The following is a 25,251-nucleotide window of genomic DNA, read 5'->3' as shown; positions in this document are numbered from 1 at the left end:
GCTCTCCAATTAAAAGACCTTCACTCAAACGTTCTCAATTCAACTTTATTAAATTTTATATAATTAAAAAAATTCTCAACAATATCTCAAAGACTGGCCTTAGATCCCCCTTGGAGTATTTTCTGAAGGCTGGGTACTGCTGGGTGTAGTCAGATGTTATTCTGAAATGGTTTACTTTTTAGGTCTACCTCGATTTGCAACAATTGTCAGTGGAGCTGACGTCACATCGAAACAGACGAAGCCTACTCGCGTGAGATTAAATTATATCGCGAGAGCTTGTATGGACACTCAAAAGATAGTGGTAAACGAGAATCCAGGAAGTGGTAAAGCTGTTCACAGAGGTTATGAAATTACTAATTAGCATCCTAGGAAAAGCGACAGGATATTTGACACTCGTTGTTGTGTTGATCGCTGCGGTTTTACATTACCTGGATTATTCCGAACCAGGGGCATTACCTAGGTAAATATATAGATATGGTTGTGTTTGGGGGCTGCCGACACGCTTGCTGTTTAATCCCATAGATCATGCGGCGAGATATATTTATATGCATATATTGTGTATATACATCTATATCCACTGAATATATAGGTTATTTAGTGTATAATGTAAAAAATATAATGCAAAAAATATATAGGATACTATATAGACATTAATATTGTGTGGGAATACTTTTTTGTCACCAATGTATCTAATATATCCATTCTTAGAATGGCACGGAAAACCTTTCATTTCCATGGTGGCAGTGCCATTATAAGCGTGGTTGTATTAGATGCATTGTGGTAAAAAAAAGTATTCCTATACATTATGTGTATAGTTCCAGAAGTATTTGCTCTATACGTTACTCAAGTTAACTTTCAACAGGGGAAAAAAGGAAACATAACTAGCCATGTTGGATTTTGAAACTTGCTTTCCCTTCTCTAGAACTTTAATCCATAAACTATAAAGCTGTTAAACATGTTGTATGGCTATCTCCCAAACATTCAAATATCATTCTGTGGCCATGTCTTGTGTTTGGCGTTCACAGCATGGCTGTTAACATGGAGAGCCTGGAGGAGGATTTTAGGCAGCAGAACAAAAGCTGTTTTATCCTGGGAGCCACTGGAGAGACGGGAAGACTGCTTCTCAAAGAGCTGCTGGATCGAAACCTCTTCGCCAAGATCACGCTCATTGGCAGGAGAGAGGTTACCTTCGAGGACAAAGCTTACGAAAAGCTGGTAAGAGAGTCAACTGGTGTCAACGGTTGAAACGCCTGACTTAATTTCACATTGATCTAGGTGTAGCTTGTTATGAGGGCCCTGGTAGGAAAGCTATCTTTGTTTTGCATCTTAAGATCCAGGAGGTGGTGGACTTTGAGAAGCTGGAGGACCACGCCCCCGCCTTCCAGGGCCATGATGTTGGCTACTGCTGCCTGGGAACCACCAAGGCGAAGTCTGGGGCGGTGAGGCGAAATCTAAGTCACTCATCTATCGCTAGCCTTACTAACCCCATATCAACGTGAAATGATAATGCTATTTGGCATAATGAGTGATGGATATTGATCTGAACGGATTTTGAGTATGGGAGGTCTGTTTTGATTATGGCAATGATCGTGGTTAATGAATGGCTATTCATTAACCACGATTATTTAATGAATGGCTATTCATTTACCACAAAAGTGTGGTTAGTGAATAGCCATTCAACCACACTTTTGATTGAAGAACCAGCGATTTTCCAGTCTGCAAGAAATGTCAGGAGACAGAGGAATCATTTCACTATAGTGTTTTTTCTTTTATAGACATACATCACTCCTTTTTTCGGGCTACAATAAGGCTTTGATCACATGCTGCACAATCATTCAAAAATAATAACCAACTGTTGCATCTAGGTGGCTTAACTGGGCTCCTCCCACACCAGTACACCAGTAGATGATTCAACCTGCCTCGGGCCAGGTGAGGCTGCTTAAGCCAGCCATCAACCCCAGACGCTCCTCATCCACTTACAGTTGTGTGGTGCTCAGTGGTCTGTCTTAACCACGCCGCCCTCCTCTCCCCTTGAGACGACAGAGAGTCGCCGGGACTCAAGGGAAGGTTTCCAGTGCCTAAGCTGGGTGGTTTGTGTATTCCAGGAGGGCTTTGTTCGAGTGGATCACGACTACGTGCTGAAGTCTGCCGAGCTGGCCAAGGCGGGCGGATGCTCTCAGTTCCACCTGGAGTCGTCTAAAGGAGCCGATAAGGGCAGCAGCTTCCTCTATCTCAAAGTCAAGGTAAGGCCTAAAAAAAAAAAAGTTTGGTTCCTGTTGGTTGTCAGTTGAGGTCATGGGTAGGTAGGGAATTTATTTTATTTTTTTATTTTATTTTTTCCAGCGGCAGCGAATGATAGGTAGGTTGTTTTCATTTAAAAACGAGAGAATGCGCTCATCCTTGTACAGAATGAAGAGGTGCTGTACAAAAACGTAATTATTGTTTGCATCAAACATTTCTTTTTTTTTTTTTCAAATAATTTGGGTCGCACATAAATTGACAGGGTCGGTCGGAAACCGGAACCGACCAAACATTTTTTTTTAGGCCTAAGCGTGGCTCGAGCTAGATTTGTTGGACTTCAATATTAAAGGACCCCTGTTTGACCAACGGGTGTGGGAGTGGTTAGCCAGCCCTGGGACATGGTGACATCACAAGTGGGAGTGTCCACCTGGATGTGTGATAGATAGATAGACAAGCCAACCAGTTTGTACAGTCTACTGGGTAGGCTGGTAATCTGATCTAACCCAGTCCCCGTTTAGGATTTCACTATGTCACAAGCCGGGGCAGAATTGGAAATGGCTTGTAAGGGCCACTCGCATCTGGTGGTAAAATAGGGACCCTTTAATAACACTGGTTATGATCATAGGTATTATGTTTACCTCAGTCTTTATCCTATGGGCTTTGAACTGTATGTGAACCACACTGCAACAAATAACTTAATTTAAGATCATATTATTTTGTGAAGTTATTGTTATGTTGTAACTGCCCATCTTTTGTTATATTCAAAAGTGGTAGGCATTTTGGGGCCTTATCTATTCCCACCGAATATATAACTATATCTCTCCATACACACACACACACACGCACACGCACACGCACACAGTAGTGTCCAAGTTAATCGATTTGGTGTGTGAATGGGTTGGTTTGTTGGGTTGGGACAAAATGTTTTGCACTTGAAAAAAAACATGTGAAGACTAACCCTTTATTACAGCTCTCCTTACAATACGTTATATCGTCAATGTAAACTTGGATCCTGTTTGCTGCTGGTTCTGTTCCAGGGACAAGTGGAGGCAGAAATAGAAGCACTGGGCTTTGATCGACTCTCGATCTACAGACCTGCGTAAGTTAGGGTTAGACCCCCCGAGCTGCATGTTCATCTGTTGGTTAAAACGTGTACAGCAAGTCCATACTGTTAGTGATTCAAGCCTTTAATAAGGAGGCTCTAGATTGTATTGTCCCCAGGATGACTCGTATCATAGCTTGTGTTTGTTTTTTTTGTCAAACAGAGTAACCATAGGAACAGCATGTGCTCTGCACCAAAATAAAGAGAGAAAAAAACGAACTAGGATGTGGTCCTTTCATGCTTAAATGTTGAGACTAAAATCACATAATATCAGCCTGTATAACCGGGATGTTCATGAGTGGAGCTAGATCAGATTGCATTAGTTCAGACTGAACGCTGAAGTCATGAGTGCATCGGCTGTTCAGCTGTAATGCCATTGAAGCTCCTCTTGACATCTTTATGAAGTGCTGTGTTAACGGGCATACTTCATCAATATTCATAATGAATACATGTTATCTATCTACATTATATGCATAACATTTATTCATCTAAAATGCTCTATATCACAATTTAAATCACATTAATAATATACATGTAATGCTTTTATAGATGTAACATTCACAATACAAGAGTGACTTGCTGTTAATTATTTTCTATTGTTTCCTTCCTCCCCCCCTCCCTCCCTCCCTCCCTCCCTCCCTCCCTCCCTCCAGGGTGCTCTTGGTTGAGAGGCAGGAGAGCCGGCCGGGTGAATGGATGGCCAGGAAGGTGCTGAGCTCCTGCTCCTTCATGTTTCCCTCCATGTCCGTGCCCATCCAAGCCGTGACGCGGGCCATGGTGTCCAACACGGTCCTCAAGCCTGAGCACCCCACGGAGATCCTGGAGAACAAGGCCATCCAAACCCTGGGAGCCAGCCCCACCAAATGAGGGAGGAGCAGGGAAGCGGAGCAAAACATCCGGGCGGAGTCTGGGTCCCATCTCGGGGCGGATACTCTCATAAGGGGCGGAGGTCGTTGACTTGGAACTTGGAGGTGTCGGAAGTTGTAGTTCAGCCAAAGAAATGAACATCGAAGCTTGGGAGTTATGTATGATATGCCGAGTGTAGGAGGGGATTTGAGATTTGCACTATATGACCATTTAATACATGTTGTTCTGTTCGCATAGCTCCCGTTGAGGACGTTGGAGAGAGGATGGGTCTTTATGTTGATTGTGGCAGGTTTACTTGTCTTAAAAGATGCATTCATATATTTTAATCTTAATCTGTTCAACACTTATAATTGAAATAATATTGAACATATGTACATCATGATTGTGCTATACAGATGAAGAAAGAATACATATTTATTTTAGAAAGAAAATAATGTTTATCTCATTATGGGGAAAGTTGTGAGATTTGGAAAAAAGGAGGTGGTAAAATTTGAACCGTCATGGGTCTGCAACATTTAATCGAATTAAGTATAGGAACCCAATTGTAAGACTGACAACTATGCATGTCTGAGAAAATGCATGTGATACCGCTTGGGGAAAATGCCTTAAACTGACCATACCGTTGTGTAAACTACGTCATTAAAATGTGTTGTGATTCTGGGATCTTTGATGTTGATTAATTGCTGTGGCAATATGCATCTTCATCAGTCTTGCCTGAACATGCGTACAGCAGCACACAGTCTACTAGCATGGTTGGTAGCTTGACTGCAAATGGATGCAGCCATAGTCACAATTGACAATATTTTTTATGAAATAGTTTTGTGCATGTTCAGTATGTTCCATATGAAATTAAAATCAAACAATTGAGGGGAAATCTTCAGAAGTATATATTTCTGTTTCCTCAGTCTATTTATTAATCCGTCGCATTAGACTTGAAACTGAAGTGGTGCTTTAGTGACATCCAGCGGTCATTGTGTGTTATTACACCTCACGCCGGTGGCTCCTCCTGACGTAAGCGGACGTCACCCGGAAACGCGTCCTTCGAAACCAGGAGGCAACATGGCAGAGCACAGAGACCCACGTGAGTGATGTCAATAGAAAAGACAACAAACGAACCGCATCACCTCGTTTCAATAAGATGCTCTTTCTGACTGAACGTCATGTTTTTATACCTAAAGCGTGTATCATTGTTATAACTTGCGAGGCGAAAGTCCCCTTATCTTAGCGTCTGCGTCTGGTTCTAAACAGTGGGTACCAGACACAGTACCCACTGAGGATGGTACTGTGTCTGGTACCCACCTCAGTGGGTTCTCTGTCTGGTACTCACCTCAGTGGGCACTGTGTCTGTTACTATCCTAATGGGTATTACTGTGTCTGGTACTCACCTGATGCTGGATGTGGTACTAACCTCTTTCAGCTTTCCTCTTTTCCCAAAACGTATACATGCGCAATATCGATATAATTATTCATTGTAAAGTGGTTTCACAAACTGGTACTGAGAAGGAATGATAAGGAAGTGGAGCTGGACATTGAATTGGGAAGGTTTTTTCAGGTCACGATTGGTTTTGACAGATCATGACTGGTTTTGACAGAACATGACTGATTTTGACTGATCATGACTGGTTTTGACAGATCAGGACTGGTTTCGAAAGGTCATGACCGGTTGACCTGACTGGTTTTGACCGAACATGACTGTTCTTGACAGATCATGATGGAGAGGTGGACGATGTCCCCGAGCTCTCAGACAGCGGGGACGATGAGCAGTGGCAGTGCCTGGACGAGGAGGACAGTGATGACCAACACGTCACCTGTCTCTTCTGTGACCGGTACAAAATAATTCTTTTTTTTTGTTGATTGGCTATACTTTGTTTTACTTTGTTCACAAGCTGTAAAGAATGGCTGCAGCTTCATTGCCTGTAAAATTGCATTTGTATTTTTGTTTTCAGGTTGTTGAACTCTGTGCCGATTACACTACAACACTGTTCAACCGAGCACCAATTCAATCTCGTAGATGTGATACGCAAGCACAGTAAGTAATTTTAGTGTTATGTTTATTTGTCCTAATGTATCCATCCAAACAAAGTGTGGCAAAAGCACAATTTCCCAGATTCTCTCCCGATTTCTGTCCATGGTAGATTTGGACGACTATGGATACATCAAGCTGATCAACTTCTTACGGTCCAAAGTAAGAAACGTACACTTTCTCGCATCATTTCAATAGATACCTAACATTGTGTAGCGACTTATGCTAGCTATCTTTGTGGTATACAGGGAAGGGGTTAACCAAATAATTGTTAGTCCTTTTCACTGGTTTCTATTAACATCCTTGCTGTACCAACAGTGATATATTGTTGTTTCTCTTCTTCTGATAAATGTACTTATTGTTAGTCATTTTGGTTAAAGGTCCCATAGCATGCCACCAGGTGTGGTGTGATTAGCCGTTACAAGCCGTTTTGGAAATCTGCCCCTTATGACATCACAGGTGGGCGTGTCCACCTAGATATGTGACGGATAGGTTTGTACCGGCTAATCACACCACACCTGGTGGCCATGGGACCTTTAAAAGCGTCTGCTAAATGCCCTAAATGTAAATGTTAACAGGATCCTTTCAGCGAAATTGAAAACCTCCTCGTGTCCCTCACTTACAACTTAACCCAAGTAGGCCTGCATTTGATGCAATAGAAAACAATGTATCAACCAATGTAAAACCTGTGCCTGCAGAAGGTTAGCGCGGCGGATGTCACCGGGCTGCCAGAGGGCCCACTCCCCTGGGACAGCGAGGACTTCCTCAGACCCGTTCTGCAGGACGACCCCCTGCTTCAGACCGGTAGGAGTGGAGGCCTACTTTAGGGTGGGGAAACGTTAGACCTGTGTATAGGATAGTCAGGATACTCTAGTGTTAAGGGCGTTTGACTCCATACCGGAGCTGTTCAAAGCATGATGTCCAGTGTTTACCGGTAGTCCTGACTCGTCCTTGAGAAAGATGCCCCCTAACTCATTAATAGGCTCATTAATAACGTGTATCTGAACAAAGAACTTGAATCGCTATGGATAACAGCGTGTGCTTAATGAGTAATAGTGTGGAATATAGGAGTTAATAGTTCCATGAGTACATCCTAATGTTTGCTAGTGATGGATTGGTGGGAAGGGTTAAATTAGTATGAATAGTGTTTGTGTGCGGTCAGAAAGACATCCCATTACCGTGAAGCAATTTCATTCAACCAGTTATTAACTTGGTAGAAATGGGACACTCAGATTATGCTAGAATATCTGTTTAAATTGATCAACTGTCTGGATGCTGTAGAAGCATCTTTTACTGTAGAAGCTGTACCGTTAACTAACCTTTTGGACGGTATAATGGCCCCTTATTTGCATTATATTTTTGCCAATATTTTAGATCCTTAAAGGTTGGGTATGGGATTTGCGAAACGCCAGCAAATTTTGGCAACACACAACTCAAATGGTCCTACCCCCTCTCCTTCAACGCTGACTCTGACTTCACCCATTCCAAGTACATGGACGCGCAATCATGCACGAGCGCGAACACAGATGCGCGAGAGCGAGCCGTTAGCTAGTTAGCTAGCTCCAGTAGCTACCGCAGGATAACAACAAACAGAAGCTTGCTCTGGGTCACAAGCTTTGAGTACGTGCACGAAGGGGTCACATGCGGGGAGCGGGGGAGGGGGAGTGCGGTACGACCGTTTGATTGACGTACTTACTGTCCTATACCACTCGGTGGGTCTGGAAATCATTGGCTGGAGATTTTCGAGCCCTGCCCGTTCCACAGATGATTGACTTGTTTAATTTTCATGTCAGTACTTCTAACTCAGTGGCTGTAAGTGGGTTATGATTAGGATTTCAAGTAATTTGCAAAAATGGCCAAAAAAGAGAATTCCATACCCAACCTTTAAGTAGATTCCATTTCCGTTCGGGTCAATCCAGCGTTCATACGCAGTGTTCTAAACTTCAGTCAAATTCCATTGATCGTGCTTCCTATTCCCACCAGACCCTGAGGAGCTGTGTGGGGGTGATGGGGAAGGCCCCGCCCAAGGCCCCGTGCCTGGGGCCCCCGACCAGGGTGGCATGCTGCAGAGGGCCCAGACTGCTGAGGACAGGGCCCAACGGGCGGAGGAAGCCCTCGCTAGAGCCATGGACGACCTGCACAAACTCAAGTTTGTACAGCTTTCTGTTTAATTTCTTTGATTTTATTACACTTAAATTTAGGGCATTTAGCGGACACTTTTATCCAAAGCGACTGATATCGCTGTCGGTACCATACAATTAATGCGTACATTAAGTGCCCGGACATACAAACCTACAATAAGTGTGTAAGAGGGGAGTGGGGAGTGGCTATGCAGAGTCTAAGTGAACACTGAACAAGTGAGTCTTTCACATTTATCATTTTTACTTTGCTAGTCATCGTTTTTTAAAGGCGATCCCAGAGAGCTGTGTGCACGCACTAGAATCCTGTTGTCTCGTGGCACGTGCAATACCTATCCCACACCAGCAGAGGGCAACCCTGAGCTCCGGTACTGCAGGCGCATCAATGAATGGGAGAAAGTTTGGAGAAGGGGAAAGCGAAGCATAGGGAAAGGAAATTTCCACTGCTGCATAGAGGTTAAAGTAAGGAGGGGTGGATGGAGGGGTGGATGGAGGGGGGAGGCAATAAGGGAAAAATACAGGAGACGAGAGCGCGGAGACTACAGGGGGAGGGGTGTGAAAAGAGTAAGAAAGATGAATGCCCCCCGTCCCCTCCATTTACTGCTCTGTCCTGCATGAAGGATGTGTGTTTTCAGGCTGGACGCATCGGCAGCCCGTCCACAGCGCACATAAAATGTTCCAAATTGCTTCTATATGCCCTTTATTTATATATTTTGATATCGGAAATGTCTCCTGTGTGTGTGTGTGTGTGTGTGTGTGTGTGTGTGTGTGTGTGTGTGTGTGTGTGTGTGTAAAGTGCTAGCGCTGCACTAGCGCTGCGCTAGCGCTGCGCTAGCGGCGGTGTAGCGGGAGCACCACCAGGCTGACCACCGGGGGGGGGCTTGTGTTGCAGGGTGCTGGCCCAGGGGCTGGTGCTGAACGCGGACACCAGGCGGGCGCCGGGCAGCCTGGGCCCTGTGGCGGAGCTCCGGGACGACGAGGACGACGCCTACTTCAGCTCCTACGGCCACTACGGCATCCATCAGGAGATGCTCAAGGTCTCACACGCACGCGCACACACACACGCGCACCAGCGCAAACACACGCACACACACGGACGAGCACACACACGCAGGAGTGTGTGCTCGTGCATATGCACACACACACAAGTATGCACACACACACACACGGCCAGCATCAGTAGTGGGATGAGATCTCCCGCACACGCAGGCATTTTAAGTGTGTGTGAGCGAGTGTGTGTACAATCGAGCCACTGGTCTCAATGACAGTGTGTGTGTGTGTGTGTGTGTGCGCGTGTGCGCACCAGGAACCCACGAGTTCATCCTGGTGCAGCTAGGTTCGGTGTAGCATTAAATTAAAGTGATCATTTCCCATGCACGCGTGGATGTCGAGTATCCGACGCCACTTCAAAGTGACGAATCGGCGATAAAAAACGGAGACGGCAAACTGTCTGTGAAGAAGAAGGTTTCAGAAACAAAAAATAAAAATATATTTTTATTTCTTTTGTCCACAAAGATACTTTTGCTCCGAAAGACTGCAAGGCGGAGACAGCCAGTCCAAAACCCTGGGAGTGCGTATGCAGGCACTGGGGCATGGTGTTCTCTCTACCCCCCCCCTCTCTCCCCCCCTCTCTCTCTCTTTATTCCTCATCCTTTTGTAGTTCTACTTTACCGCAGTGCCTCCACATAAGCCCTTCCTTCCCGCCCTCCACGATTGATGGCGGGCGGCACTGGAAGTCGAGCGTCATGTTAAGTGATGCTGGTGCGTCACGAGAAGTGGGGGCCGACCCCGCCGACCACGTGGACACGTGTCCGCAGTGCAACGTTAACGTCGGCCGTTCGGTGAGGTGCATCACCTCTGACGCACGCGGGGGAGACACGCGCCCGTGGGTCGCCCGCGCGGGAGCGCTTGTCTCTGGGCAAAGGGGCACTCGCTCCTCAGTGTCGTGTAGTTTGGGCGTTTCTTACCTTTTCTTTTCTTTTGAGGTTTCCCAGAAAGACATCTCATTCTCATGAAGTGACTTTCAGTGGAGGAGTCATTCAACCAATGCAGGGTAGCAATGTGTCTGTATATGGCAGAATATCTTTATTGAACAGTCTGGATGACATGGCCAATCTCTGACTGTAAAAGATGTTCCGGTAACTATTGGTGAATTTTGGACACTATATAATGTCTATTTTATGGCCTATATTTTTGCCAATACCTTCGATCCTTAGGTAGATTCGATTTCAGAGAGTTTTTCAGCGATCCCCGACTTCGTCAACCTTTCTTACACGTTGATCTGGCTGAACCCCGCTTTAGTTAATCAAAGTGTGTGTGTACCTTTTTGCCATTTCAAGTGTCACTTTCCAGTTACATTCGTTTCTCAGAGAGAATCGGTTTGCTCACAATGAATGATGTTTTGGTCTCTTGTTTGAGACAGTAGCTGATTGACGGGCTAATTAACAAATCAGTTGTGGAGCTTCGCTGGAACAACCAATCAAGACCAAGCCTCAAGCCAATAGTGTCGGTTCTATTCTGGATTAGTTTCTGTACCTGTTCCACAACTCAACAGACCTCTGTTTACTCAATCCTGCTGACCAGGCACTTTGCACTGATACTGCTTCCAACAAGTAATACAGTCAGGGAATACCTCTGTTATCCCCACAACACAGGCAGGGAATACCTCTGTTATCCCCACAATACAGGCAGGGAATACCTTTGTTATCCCCACAATGCAGGCAGGGAATACCTTTATTATCCCCTACATGTTAATAATGTGCTTTATATGTAAAGCACCTATACAAAACCTTCTTTACCAAGTACTGTGGCAGACAGATAAGGAAATAGACAAAATAATGAGAAGGAAAACAAAAAAGGCTTGTGTGATAAAAGATTGAAATTGAGACGCATTTTCTCACAGTGCAGTGTTCTAGATGCCATCCCAGATAACTCAATGGCTGATATACATCTGTTGGTCTACAATATCAAAAGCTGCAAAGTAAAATTAAAATTGTATTAAATGTAGACTTAGCAATTTCTTAACTATACATCATACATCACTCGCTCAAAACGACCATCAAAACCATGTTCTTTGTCTTCGCCATAGCCACATTGCAGTATGTATTTTTCAGTAGTAGTAGTTTTTAATACACCTCATGACCCTAATAATCCAATCCAAAATGGTGTTAGTGACTCAACGTGGCTATTTACAACCCCCCTGTTGTTGACGTTGTCTCTGCAGGATAAGGTGCGCACAGAGAGCTACCGAGACTTCATGTACCGAAACCCAGAGGTCTTCAAAGACAAGGTGAGTGTCTGAGTTACTGCCGTGTCCTCCACCATTGTATGGGTCAGCTGATTATCCACTTAATGGTATAGGGGAGAGAGAGAGGTAGAGAGAGAGGTAGAGAGAGAGGTAGAGAGAGAGAGAGGGAGACTGACTTGTGTGTGTCTGCATTGTGTCTGTGTGTTTACGAGGGGGAGGAGCCTGCGATACAACCGAGGCTGCGAGCCAGATTTAAAACATGGTGACTTTATTAGCTAGCCCGGTGTGCACTGCGACACACTGATAACGAGCGCAAGTCATCTACCCCTCATCCCCTCCCCCCAAACAACCACCACCCCCCCCTAGCTCCATCGCCCCCCTCAACCCCCCTCCCCCCCTTCACAACGTCTGTCAGTGGGAGCAGGCAGTGGCCTGCATCATGACCATCCATTATATGGGTGGCTGGTAGTTAGTGCGGGGAAGAGACCATAGAGGAGGGCTGAAGGGGGGAGGTAGTGATGGAGGGGACGGGGTGCTGGGCTGTGGGCAGATCGTATTGAACGGAGCCAGCAGTGATCGCTGGGGGGACGGGTCGCCTTTCATTATAAAGGTAAACAAGGATAGACACGGGACGGATTCATTCAAGGTTTTCATGTAGGTTCTTTGGGGAGGATGTGTATAGTACAAGGCCGATTATTATTAGGGGCTTTTCAGGGGCTTATTATATTACATATTATATATATAGGTTATGGTGAAGGATTTCACAGCCCAAATTATTAAAAGTGCTTAAAATAGGGATAATATATTACAGAGGGATGTACCCACTACCCACCTACAGAATATATTTTCAAAATTATACAGATACATATCTCATCAGTCTTAGAAAGACTCAGGATTGTGTAGCGGCTTAGTTCGAAAAGGCGTCACTTCATACTGCTGCACCATCGACGTGATGTAAAGGGCCTTGCTTGTAAATGGCCTATGCTACTTGGTCACCCGCTTGCTATGTAGCAATGAGGGAACACAGACCTCGCCCGTTAAATCGACTCAAAGACATTTGATCGACTGGAATGACGTGAGATTGCAACGGATTTCATGGAGCACCATTTTCTCCGACGCTTTGTCCCCCAGCCGGCTCTCCCGGACGGCTGGCTCAGGGTTCATGTTGAACATTTAATAAGATCCTTTTAAACTCGCTGAGGGACGCTCCGCTCGTGTTTGTGTGTTTGGCCGTCGCGAGAACAAACGCCAGAAGGCTTTGCGTGTTCCTCCGACCGCCTATGACCCACGGAAGCATAATTAAACACTCCCCCAGCTGTCCCTCCTCTCAGCCTCATCAGCCTGACTTCCCCCAGCGTTTTTCGTGTTGGCGTGCACGTTCATTCATCCGCTCTCCATCCTGTGTGTGCGTGTGCGTGTGTGTGTGCGTGCGCAGGTTGTGCTGGACGTGGGCTGTGGGACCTGCATCCTCTCCATGTTTGCTGCCAGAGCCGGCGCCGCGAAGGTGATCGCGGTGGACCAATCAGAGATCATCTATCAAGCCATGGATATAGTTCGGTAGGGACACGAGCGCGCATGCTCAAATGATTCAAGTTCGAAATTGAGCACTCTCTTACATTTCATATGAAATGCAAGAAAATGTTTCATAAGCAAGCTTATGAAATGTAAAGGGCTAATTAAGGTTCCACGTTTGCGCAACGCAGTGACAATGGAAACGCAGTGAGTCTGTGACAATGGAGACGCTCCGACGCAGTCGTGAACCTTTATGGTTCTGCGTTGGACAATAATCAGCCATTACGGTATAGGTCAAGAGACATTCACACCAATCCAAATCCTGTTTCCCAGAAGAGACCCGGATGAGACCCGGTTGTTACTTATTCATTCGCTGTCATCGTCTGTTCTCCAACACCTCTACCTTCATTCAAAGTTTATTGCCTGTGATAATGTGTGTGTGTGCATATGGTTTGTGTGTAGATAACCTGCTACAGTGCCTTCATGGGCCTTACTTCTTCTATAAGGGATGGACACGCACGCACGCACACACACACCCACTCACACTCACACTCCCCTTGGACCACCATAGTGAGAATAGTGGTTGTGTGACTGTGACCTCCAACCAACTTTTTTTACGGACTTGTTTATTTACGTCGTATTTTTATTTTTGTCGTTCCGGCAGGCTGTATAGTTCTGCTGTCAGTCGGCTATGGCCGTAACGCAGGTAATTTACACCTGAAGACACACTCCCCGCTCTCTCACACTCTCCCTCTCCCCGGCCTCTGATTTCCCCTGGTTATGACTGTCCCAGGACCCGCGTTGGAGTTATTCATACACACACACGCGAGCGTGCACACAGCGTACACAGCCATACTGGCCCACCTCGAAAACACTTTAATATGGTTGTTTATGTAGTCCCAATAACAGATATGCAATGTCTTCCACAACAGTGTGTGTGTGTGTGTGTGTGTGTGTGTGTGTGTGTGTGTGTGTGTGTGTGTGTGTGTGTGTGTGTGTGTGTGTGTGTGTTGTAAATGATGTGTATGTTTGTGTGTGTGTATGAAGCCAGTAGCTGATGAGGCGAACGGCGTTCTGTAACCAAGCCCAGTGCCCCTACCCCAGACCCCCTGCGTCCAGCTGGGTTCACTTCCCCCTCGCGCTCCTCGATGTCTTCTCCGTTTCCCTCGCTCGGTTATGGTCCATTATGACGGAGAGTCTTCTCATTACGTAGGCAAGCGTGCTGCTATAAACAAAACAACAGGATTGCTGAGGAATGGGCATTTCTTTAATTTTACAGCCCACTGGCTCGTGTGTGCGTGTGTGTTTGTGTGTGTCAGCATGTCGGGGGTGTCTTCGATTTCCCAACACTTGATGTGCCCACAATGAGGAGTCTTCAAAATCCCTCTGTGTGACCATCCCCTCCCATGAATACACACACACACACACACACACACACACACACACACACACACACACACACACACACACACACACACACACACACACACACACACACACACACACACACACACACACACACACACACACACACACAGGTAGGCTCACCACGACACACAGCCCTGTGGTCCATCAAACACACTGCTTATTTGCCTTTGCTGTAATTGTATGTGTGTGAGGGTGTGTGTGTGTGAGGGTGTGTGTGTGTGTGTGAGAGTGTGTTTGTATGGCTGTGTGTGCATCGATCACATCCCCGTTGATGAGAATATAAAGATGGTAATTAAAGTGGATCCCATTGGCTAAGCAAGAGCATCCATCTCCTGTCTCCACTCCATCGCCAAAGTTTAAATGAGAAACCCTCGCCTGGCTGTCTCCAGCGCTGCGTCCTTAACGGATGAGGTCAAGGGAAGGGGTGTGAATGGCAGAGATAGACGCCGGCTGGCGCACAATTCAAATAAAAAAGCCATGTGTGGCGCGACGGCCAGAATTCACTGATAGCGGCAATGGTTTAGTGAGTGGGATAGTTTCCTCCCCTGATGAAATGTTCTCTCTCTCTCGTTCCCTCTCTCTCGTTCCCTCTCTCTCGTTCCCTGTCTCTCTCTCTCTCTCTCTCTCTCTCTCTCTCGTTCCCTCTCTCTCGTTCCCTCTCTCTCGTTCCCTGTCTCTCTCTCTCTCTCTCTCTCTCTCTCTCTCTCTCTCTCTCTCTCTCTCTCTCTCTCTCTCTCTCTCCCCCTCTCTCTCCCCCTCCCCCCCCCGTTTGTAGGGAACACACAGAAACATATAGAGACATGGACCCTCTAGAGACGTGACATTGTCCTCTAAATTACACCAATAATGAGATTACAGTGCTTGGCTCTGGAGAGAGGTGTGCAGCGGGGGTTGGGGGGGGGGGGGGGGGGGGGGGGTGGTGGTTACACCGTCCCTGGGAGGAGGTGATAGCGGCAGGACCAGGGGGGTGGGGTGGGGGGGGATGGAGAGGCAGTTTGAGATAAGGATCAGCGCTACGGATATGCAGTGCGGCGCGGTGAGTAATTGTTCTGTCCTCGGTAACATTAGCTGTCACGATAATGGAATATTCACCAGATTGATCTCCGCCCGCGGCCGCCGGGGCCTCGTACAGTCGGGACGGCGCCCCACTTGACACCGCTGCCAGCCAAGTGGACTGTCGTACACCCGCCGGACCCAAACCCCAACCTCCACCCATACCAGCCCCAACCAAACCCCACCCCCCAAACTCCACCCCCCCCGTTCCACGCTCACTCAACCCGGGCCTCCGTTCAACGCACACCTTTGGCTCCCAAAGCAAAAAGAGTGGGGTGTGTGTGTGTGTGTGTGTGTGTGTGTGTGTGTGTGTGTGTGTGTGTGTGTGTGTGTGTGTGTGTGTGTGTGTGTGTGTGTGTGTGTGTGTGTGTGTGTGTGTGCGCGTGCAGTAACAGTGAAATGGGAAAATAATATAGAAATCGGACTGTCCCGATATGGAAGGTTCCAGTACAGCGCCTGGTGTTGAACGATACTTTCTACTACTGGAGCCAGATGGATGCCCTGCTTTGCGTTTCAGTGATTAGTGGACTAGGGACACTGTATGCTCTCCGGGTTTCCACTGTATCTCTGCTGTCCCTGGTGTTGCCTTTGACTCCCTGGTGCTGACTACTGAGTTCCTCAAGACGTGCAGCACAGACAAGCGATGTGGAAGCCGTTTCACTTTTCACTAAGCTCACAATATAGCTCATTTACAAGTGACACAAATACAACATTTGCGTTGTATTGGTGTCGAATACAATTTGATGTGATAAATTATTTCGCACACCATTGCTTTACATTTTTGCAAACATTGTGTCTTCCTCACATCTCCACACTCTGGAGCACAATTACTGAAGTGCTTGTAGTAAGTAAAATAATTAAAGTACTTGTACTAGTAACACCTACATTAATATCGCCTGTGTGTAGTCGCGAACGGCGTACAAAGCGTCTGTATTTTAAACAGATGGGCCGCTGGCTGATTGTATAATTTAAAAATTGTCCTGCTCAGCCCATCAACTGTGCGTCCCTTTGTATGATGTTGTAACACAGTGTTGACTGGTGATCCAAGGTGGTGTCGTGTGTTGTAATGCAGTGTTGCATAGTGTTACAAGGTGGGGTAACCTGATGTTACTACGTGGGACGTGTAATAAAGTGTTATGCAATTCTCTCAGGGCCAATCAGCTTGAAGACAAGATCACGCTAATCAAAGGACGTATAGAGGACATCAGCCTACCTGTGGAGAAGGTCGACATCATCATCTCCGAATGGATGGTCAGTACCCGCACACACAGACACACGCATGCACAAGCACGCACGCACACACACATTGGTTCATTCAATGAAAGATTTTGATTATTAAAATCGACGGCATATTTTTAATCGCCCTGATTCATTCATTTGGGGCAGCCCTCAATAATCCCCAGCTCAGTTCCCTTTAGTACCCTAATACTTTTAAAGAGTTCTGGCTTTAATTATACTTGCCCACTTTTGGCTTTAATCATTTAGCCATAATGAAAGGAGAAAAATGGAAATATGACATAACATAGATTAAGAATATTTATCGTTTTCTTTGCATCGTATCCTTTTTTAATCCTTCGGCTGTGCTTCATAAAGTTCGAACGCAAGTCATAAACAACACGAATTAGTTTAATCCAAAGTCCCCTATCGATCTCCCAACACTCCCACGAGTCACCTACTACGAGCAGCCAATGAGCTGCCGGCGTCCAAGGTATCTCCGCGTCCGTCCAGCGCATGTTTAAAACATGGCCTTGCCAGGGCCCGCGCTCGCCACCGGCTCCTCTGAATGCCTAACCAGGAGGAGCCGTCTCCCCGCGGCCCGATGCTCGTTCATCAGGCAGATCTGCTCCGGCGATAAGGCCTCCGACAGCCGCGGTCCGACACGCCGCTCCACTCATCTCTAATGCATGAGGGGGGTGGGGGGGGGGGCTGTATCTGCCCCCCGCCCGTCCTTATCCAGCCCTGGGCGCCCAGGGTCGTGGGCAAGGGTCAGCACGCACGGAGCCCCCGGTCGGTTGCCATGGGAAATTGAAAGCGGGTCGTTGGCGCGGCGGCGGAAGCGGTGAAAGATAGGGGCCGTAATCTCCGATGACACCGGCTCACGGCGCGCTAATAAATCCCAGGATCGGCCCGTCACTTCTCATCACCGCGGCGACGCCGGACGTCTCCCAGGGCCCCCTCGGGTTTTAAGGCTGTCCTCCGCGCTGCCTGAGTGAAATGGGAGTGGGGGGAATGCCTGCCATTACGACAAGGCAGTTTTGTCTTATGGTGAATGGCTTGAGGAACTATTAACCTTTTTCTGACTTTGACGCAGTGATTGTCTTGATTTATATATTTCAGCGTTTTTTTTTTAGAACCAATCTGTGTCTTCCATACTGGGACATGTTTGTGTTTTTTGCCGAGAGGCTGACGCTGTAAACGGATTGTAGGTTTCACTGCACCGTTTGCCTGCTGTCTGTTACATGGTTGTGTTGCTCTAACTGGAGGCCTCTAGGTCAGGGCTGTAGCACAGGTTGTCCTAACTGGGTCGTCCGTTCGATCCAGAGCATTAGGGAATCCACAGAGGAACAGAATGACTTGAATAGATCTCTTCTGTTTTGAGATATCTTGTTTATTGCCGAAAACGAAATGTTGGGCATCCATCCATGATTTTTTTTAATATTTTGAGATTTTACAGTACGCTTGGTAAACCGTTTGAAGGGTGTTAGATGATCGGAAATGTACATCCAAACAAATCGAGAGGATCACATTCACGCAACAAACCAAGCAAACATGGTGTCGATTCATCTTTCATCATGGACGATTTGATGAAAGAAAAGATTCCCTGGCCTGGAAACTATACTGGATGGCAGCTTGTCAATAAAAAGATCACGGTTTTCAATGAGCTATAGGCTCATCTCAGAATTCGTTTTGAAACTAATGCAAGATAAATGATCAAACGGTCTGGACTTTTGTGGGGAACTGCACATACACCCCCTCAGAGATATCCAACGACTACAAAATAATCTGGCCCTTACTTTCACCAACACTGTCTGACAAACCTGATTATCGCCTCAGCGTTGGAAGTCGCTACAACAGAGAGAATTTCTTAACTAAAGTTGGGAATCCCATGATATTTCTTTGCACAATTGATCTGCGACGGGGCTGGAGAGGAGAGCGGCGACAGAGTAATGCATCACACGCGCGTCCAGCTGTCGGAGGCGTCCGAGCAGACAGAGAGACAATGGTTACAGAGATAGCTGATGGATGGACCGGCTCTCTCTCGCTCTGTGTTGCTTTGGCTGTGGCAGTGTTTTGAGAGACTGCTTCAAGCTGTGCCACTGTCATTCCATAACTCACCACATTGATCTCTGTTCTCCATTAGCCATTGGAAAACATATATATATATATATATATATATATATATATACGGCCAGCTCAGATAAGCAAGGGAGTTGGAGGGGGCAGTGAGGGCGTCTGTGGATGGGGGGGGGGGGGTCCCGGTAAATAAAGATTGACTCTGGGATCAATCTCCGGTGATGGACCTTCTGTCTTGGTGCTGTTCAGCCGGAGATAACCGGTACAGCACGGGTCAACGGCCACTGAGGAAGTTGCGCTCCGGGCCGGCTAACTTTGTTGAATGGTAAATGGACTGCATTTGTACAGCGCTTTTCGAACCAGTGGCCAATCAAAGCGCTTTACAATATTGCCTAACGTTCACCCATCCCTGCACACATTCACCCACCGACGGCGGTGTCAGCCATGCAAGGCGACAGCCGGCTCATCAGGAGCAGTCAGGGTGAGGTCTCTTGCTCAGGGACACCTCCACACTCCGGGGAGCCGGGGATCGAACTAGCAACCTTCCGGTTACCAACCAAACCCGCTCCTCTACCTCCTGAGCGACTTGCCCCCCGTGTTGCTTGGTTTGCTTTGCTCTGTCAATGGCTGATCATCGATGGAGTAGTTAGTTAAAGGGACGTATCTGCAACTTGGGAAGATGTCATGTAAACTTGCGGGAGACGCTTCATATGGTTTCATTCCATGAGGAGGTTTCCTCGACGTGTGTTGTGCAACCGACTCCCAGCAAAGGGACAGAATACTCCGCTACATTTTAACATTTTTAGAATAAATAAATATTTTTAGGTTGGTAGGGAAGCTTCACAGATCACTCTTGATGGCAGGTACCTCCCTGCTAGATGTGAGGCTGGACGTTGTCCTATTAGGATTCCTGGTGTCAGACCATCAGTGAAATGGGGTGCTTAGACTCACCTGCCTTTCAGGGTGCCACAGTGGTGTCCAGAAAACTCCACTGCAGCGATGTGTGCGTAGGGAGAAGTGGAACTCCGACAACAGCAGCCTCCCATGTCTAACCCAGCCAGAGGATGGGCAGTCATCAGTCATGCTGTCCTACCATCTGACTGCCTGTCAATCACGCATCCACGCCGGCACACACACACACACACACACACACACACACACACACACACACACACACACACACACACACACACACACACACACAGAAAGAGACACATACACACGGAAAGAGACACATACACACGGAAAGAGACACACACATATGGAACGAGACTTGGATCCGAAGAGATATCAACAAACACACACACACACCCTCATGCAGAGTGACGGCATCACAGGTGTGCCCGTGTGCTAATGAGGATTTATCGGCTGCGTCTGATACCCCAACTCGCGCAGGAGGCGCCCCGGTTGCTGCCGCCCCGTGTAGCAGAACTTTCCACTGCGCTGTTTACTTCTCCGTAGCTCACGGTCGTGTGATTGATGAGCCGTCCGTATCGTAAGCCTTCAGTGGTTCACCTCGGCCTCAGCCTGTGCTTCTATCATCGCTGACCTCCGTCAACAGTCGCTCAGTGGGTGTCATTTGTCTGTGACTCGCACGCGTGGGTGGTGGGGTAGATCAAATTAGCATACATCCTGGTAGCCATCGAATGCTAAAGCATAAAGCCCGGTTGAATGTCCATTAGTGTATCCATATGTCAGGTCAAAACGCATATTGCTTAGGTTGCTAATCAAAAAATATAAATAAATCATTGAAGCCCATGTTACATTTTGTATGTGTGTGTGTGTGTGTATGTATATTTATATCATAATGAAGCAGGAGCAGTATCATATGTGCATAGTTTTATGTACTGGCTTTGGCCGATCGAAAATGACAATAATCCCGTAAAATACGGAGCGATCTTAACCTAGGAATTTCCTAAACATTATAAAAAAAGTGTAATGCCTGATCATCCCCGACACATACAGACCTATAAGTGTGACTTTTTCGTCCCACAGTCATGAGTTGTTGAGTGCTAGTCCCAGCTAATGCTTTAATGAGCTCCTCCATGCCCCATTGTATATGGCTTTGTACACCTTGTGTCTGATCTGTTTATGCAAATGCCTGCAATCCCGACCCTGGAACACAATAGAACGGGCTCGCGCTCGCCTTTTGGTGTGCAGCGGAGCACAGAGAGACTCTCTCACCACACACTGCTGTTACCCTGCGCACGCACACACACACACACACACACACACACACACACACACACACACACACACACACACACACACACACACACACACACACACACACACACACAGATACCCACAGAGAAACAGACACACACAGCGGGCGGCCATGCAGGCAGGCACACACGCACTCACACACCCCTCTGATTTCCCCACGGTGCCCCTGGGACCGCACTGATGATGTTCTGCAGTAATTGAGGAAAACGTGCGCGGACTACACAAGGCGGAGAGAGGAGAGCAGCGCGTTTTGTTTGAGGAACACCCATGATAAACTGCTAATGCAGAGATCCCGCGTAACAGAAACACTTCTAACCGGTCTAGGTGAATGTGCTTATGGGCTTGCATGAGTCCTTTATATTATGTGGGCTGTAAAACTCCACAAGATGTTTGTTGTACGTATTTTTGTCTCTCTCTGCTAGAGTGTTTTGGGGCCTTGCTCAGGGGAATGTGTTTTTTATGCTAATTCTTCTAATGTGTATAAGCCGCTACAGCCCATTTTCATTAGGTTCTCATTAGTCGGAAACGGCCGTTGACTACTACACTGACGAGCACAGCCGACACCAGTCAGGGGAGTCTTGAAGTACACTACAAGTTAACCAAGGCCTTTAGCTAATGCTCAAACTGACTCAGAGAGAGGTGGGAAGATATGAAGGTCAACCTCCGAGCGCATCGTCTCGATGTGTGACTTCGCTTATACTGTAAGAACCTAAACGCGTTTTACTTCAGATTCAATTTGGTCCATGGATTTACTTTACAGATGTAATGTCCATGAAATAAAGAGATTTCTACCAGTTGATTAGAGCTTTTTAATGCCTATTTTAAAGTGGGGTTTAAATTGTTTTCAGGGAATGACTGTTGATGCAGAGTTGCGTTGATGTCTCACGCTCCCGTGCTGGGAGTCATGTAAGAACCAGCCAGATCCATTCTCTAAATCGTATGGCCGTTGTAGTGTTGTTCTAACTGTTGTGCCTAAAAAGGGTCTCAGTAGAACGTTACCCGGCCTTTGAACAGTCCAAGACTTGGCCTGAACTAAACCCTGTCTGAACCAATTGAAACCATTTAACCCTTGAAATGTTTACCGAAACCTTACTGTCATTTCAAACTCTAACCCTAACCACCAACAAGTTAATACCTTGAACAGATTTTCAAACATGATCAGTCGATCTTCCATCTTCCATTGGGCCTTCTGGGGTTTCCCATGCAGTTCTGCACGCTGCTCTAGGTATTCTGGTCCCAGGGAACCAGTGGAACCAGTATGGCACTGGAACCATTACCATACCACCGTTCAACGACTGTTAAAAATATGGAAAGACTTTATCGTTTCTTAAAAACGATTCATTTTGTTTAAGCTAATATATATGGCATGTTATCATGTTGTACTAAAGCTGAATAACCTCTGCATTATGAGATGTTTAGCTTTGTTTGCGGTCTCCTGCTTTGCCGTGCTAATGTAACGCGCTGCAGTGTAATAAATCCGCCATGTGGTTCAGAGCAGCGCTGTGTCGCGTCATCTCCCATCCTTCACGCACTCCCCACGCCGCTGATGCAGATGTGCCTCTCTATCTTTGTAATTAACAATTTGGAAGGTATGCGTTAGGGGTTTGGAACAAACAACGGGTGGGGAGGTATATAGAAGACGGTAGGGGCGGCCATCGTGCTGTCCTGCGACATCACGGGAAATAAAACAAGTCGTGACTCCGCTCCCAGGCATCTCAGTCACACTCTCCCACTTCTACCGTGAACTCTCTCTCTCTCTCTCTCTCTCTCTCTCTCTCTCTCTCTCTCTCTCTCTCTCTCTCTCTCTCTCTCTCTCTCTCTCGCTCTCGCTCTCGCTCTCGCTCGCTCTCTCTCTCCAGCACTCTCTCTCCAGCACTCACTCTCTCTCTCTCTCTCTCTCTCTCTCTCTCTCTCTCTCTCTCTCTCTCTCTCTCTCTCTCTCATCCCCCCCCCACACACCCACATATATATCCTCTTTCCTTCAAGTGAGGCAGTGTCCCGTGAAATTGGGCTCTAAATTACGAGGCCAGGGTACGGCGTGTGCCGGCTTTAAAAAACGACCTGGGCCCGCGCGTAAGGACACCGGGGGGACCAACGCAGTCACCCCGCCGCCGCCCCGCCATGGCAGCGCGACTGCCGGCATACACGGAGAAATCTATCAGGCGCCGCTACGGGAGCTTGCCCCGGCTCCGCCCATCTTCATCACGTTGGGCTCGGCGCCATCGCGGCTTCATGCCCGCCGCCGGGGAGAGAGCGGCCGCCGTCAATCAGCCGCCGGGTCGGGTTTTGACGGACACTGAGCTCCTCCGGGCGCTCTTCCTCTTGAGGTGTCCTTGAGCGGCGGAGGGGCTTATCGTGGCAGATTACAGGCCAGGAGGAACCCGATCTTATCGCTCTTATCTCCGTCCCCGCCGAGGTTTCCCTCGACTTTGCTCAAATTGTGGTACTTTCCCCGCGGCTCTCAGGAGTTCGCCCGTCTTTAAAGCACAAACACGGGTTTAAAGTGAAACTGCAGCGACAGCACCCCCTCTGGTCCAACATGGGTTACTGCGTTTACACTTTGGCACTTTTTGTTCCGATTGATTGCCAGATGTTTTGTTGATAGCCATGTAAAGTTTCTGTCCCACGGTTTAAAGCAAGTGCATGTTCGGCCATTTTAGATATCCTTACTCCTCCCCTTTCAAAAGAAGTAAACGACTCCTGGGTGTCATGGATACAGTGAAAGAAGGCATACCATTGGTGTGCTGCTCGCTCCTCCTCAACGTGGTTCCATATTTCTCAACACTGCTCACTATAAATGGGATATGGGCCAGCAAAGAGGGGAGGAGCCAGTGGGATGTGGGCTATTCTACCAGGGAGAAAACAGTTGGCTGCCTGCAAGGCTCAATAAATAGCCATTCGTCAGCAGTAGCTGTCACTCAGGGTGAAGCCGGCGAGATGTGGTCCAAAACTCAATTTCAGCATTAATGGAATAACACCATGGCTAATGTGCTGTGCACCGGCGTGGAACAGGTCAACCCAGGGTCAAGTCCTCGGTTTCTGGGACGCTAGCTAAGCGAGGAACGCACAGGAACGCTTCTCCATTAGCGACCCGTTCCAATGTAGCGCTCTATGCTTTCGATGTAACGTCCAGAGTATTCATTCTACTTGCTGTAGTTTGGTCTGGCTTTGCGAGACTACGTCCAGAGTGAATCGACCTCTCTCACAGCGGCCAGATGCTACTTTAAAAAATGTGATTGTTCTGCGGGCAATGGACGTGTTCTCTCTGAATACTAGATGTGGCGATGTTTGTTTAATCCCCACCTCCCCGCCCTCCTTCTCTCTCCAGGGTTACTTCCTGCTGTTTGAGTCCATGCTGGACTCTGTCCTGTACGCCAGAGATCTCTATTTGGCTGATGGAGGATCAGGTAGGGCACTGCCGGTGGCGAATCACCCTCCCTCCCGTTCCCTCTCATCCTCTCACTTATTCCCAAACTGTGAAACAACTATAAATGTATTAATCCTAAGGGGATGTCCACAAAGTGCATTCATTCTAAGGTTATGTCTGCAAAATGTGTTCATCCCATGGGTGCGTCAACAAAATATGCTTACATGCAAAGTCAATGCAAAGACACCAATTGACCCACATTCCTCGCCCAGCGGCGCAAATGGCGCTGTGGGAACGAGGTTAACGAAACCGAATTAGTGTGATTTTACACATGCGAACAACACAAATGTTGCCTCATTCACACGTTTGCTCAAATTTAATTATTGACCTTTTGTTCAAATTTCGCCCCGGTCATTCAGTAGTGGCTGCTGAAACTCACCGAGCTGTGTGCACCTCTGGAGGGTGTTATGAAACCAGACACCACGGCTTTTGGTGTGAACTCTGCTTAAGGGGATGTCCACAAAATGTATTTTTTATCCTAAGGGTATGGCCCAAAAAATGTATTCATCCTGAGGGAATTGCCTTAAAAATAGATTGAGTGTTGGTCCACAACCAATCCTGTCCCTAACTGCTTGCTCACTCGCAGAATCGTATAATCTAAAAGTGATTCATCCAAAGAACAGGGGTGAGATTCTTAAGTCAGGTATCCATGCAGTATCTTGAATTACCGGGCTAATGCACGTTAATAAAGTG

At 47.2% G+C, this 25,251-nt stretch overlaps 2 protein-coding genes across 2 annotated transcripts in view; both read left to right on the top strand.

The window, feature by feature from the left end:
* Window positions 1-263: 263 nt before the first annotated feature.
* On the top strand, window positions 264-4,873 carry htatip2 (HIV-1 Tat interactive protein 2). Its single transcript, XM_030377159.1, has 6 exons — window positions 264-460; window positions 1,026-1,215; window positions 1,332-1,439; window positions 2,106-2,243; window positions 3,279-3,340; window positions 3,997-4,873. The coding sequence occupies exons 1-6, from the start codon at window positions 345-347 to the stop codon at window positions 4,208-4,210; spliced, it is 828 nt and encodes a 275-aa protein (XP_030233019.1). The 5' UTR covers window positions 264-344; the 3' UTR covers window positions 4,211-4,873.
* A 273-nt stretch (window positions 4,874-5,146) lies between these two features.
* The window catches only part of prmt3 (protein arginine methyltransferase 3), a 44,437-nt gene continuing 24,332 nt past the window's right edge, over window positions 5,147-25,251 (top strand). The window contains exons 1-11 of the mRNA XM_030377158.1: window positions 5,147-5,291; window positions 5,916-6,036; window positions 6,157-6,239; window positions 6,346-6,395; window positions 6,932-7,037; window positions 8,217-8,382; window positions 9,264-9,408; window positions 11,595-11,660; window positions 13,054-13,175; window positions 16,763-16,862; window positions 24,460-24,538. Of these exons, the coding sequence (XP_030233018.1) occupies window positions 5,270-5,291; window positions 5,916-6,036; window positions 6,157-6,239; window positions 6,346-6,395; window positions 6,932-7,037; window positions 8,217-8,382; window positions 9,264-9,408; window positions 11,595-11,660; window positions 13,054-13,175; window positions 16,763-16,862; window positions 24,460-24,538 (1,060 nt within the window). The 5' untranslated portion in view covers window positions 5,147-5,269. The remainder of the gene's footprint in view (window positions 5,292-5,915; window positions 6,037-6,156; window positions 6,240-6,345; window positions 6,396-6,931; window positions 7,038-8,216; window positions 8,383-9,263; window positions 9,409-11,594; window positions 11,661-13,053; window positions 13,176-16,762; window positions 16,863-24,459; window positions 24,539-25,251) is intronic.

The sequence above is a fragment of the Gadus morhua genome, chromosome 14 (assembly GCF_902167405.1).
Source record: "Gadus morhua chromosome 14, gadMor3.0, whole genome shotgun sequence".
NCBI lineage: Eukaryota > Metazoa > Chordata > Actinopteri > Gadiformes > Gadidae > Gadus > Gadus morhua.
This window is presented reverse-complemented; position numbering and strand designations above follow the sequence as displayed.

Coding starts and splice junctions, on each gene's coding strand:
- htatip2 (XM_030377159.1), top strand. CDS start 345: ATGAAATTACTAATTAGCATCCTAGGAAAAGCGACAGGATATTTGACA. Junction 1,216..1,331: donor ACAAAGCTTACGAAAAGCTG/GTAAGAGAGTCA, acceptor TTGCATCTTAAG/ATCCAGGAGGTGGTGGACTT. Junction 2,244..3,278: donor TCCTCTATCTCAAAGTCAAG/GTAAGGCCTAAA, acceptor GTTCTGTTCCAG/GGACAAGTGGAGGCAGAAAT.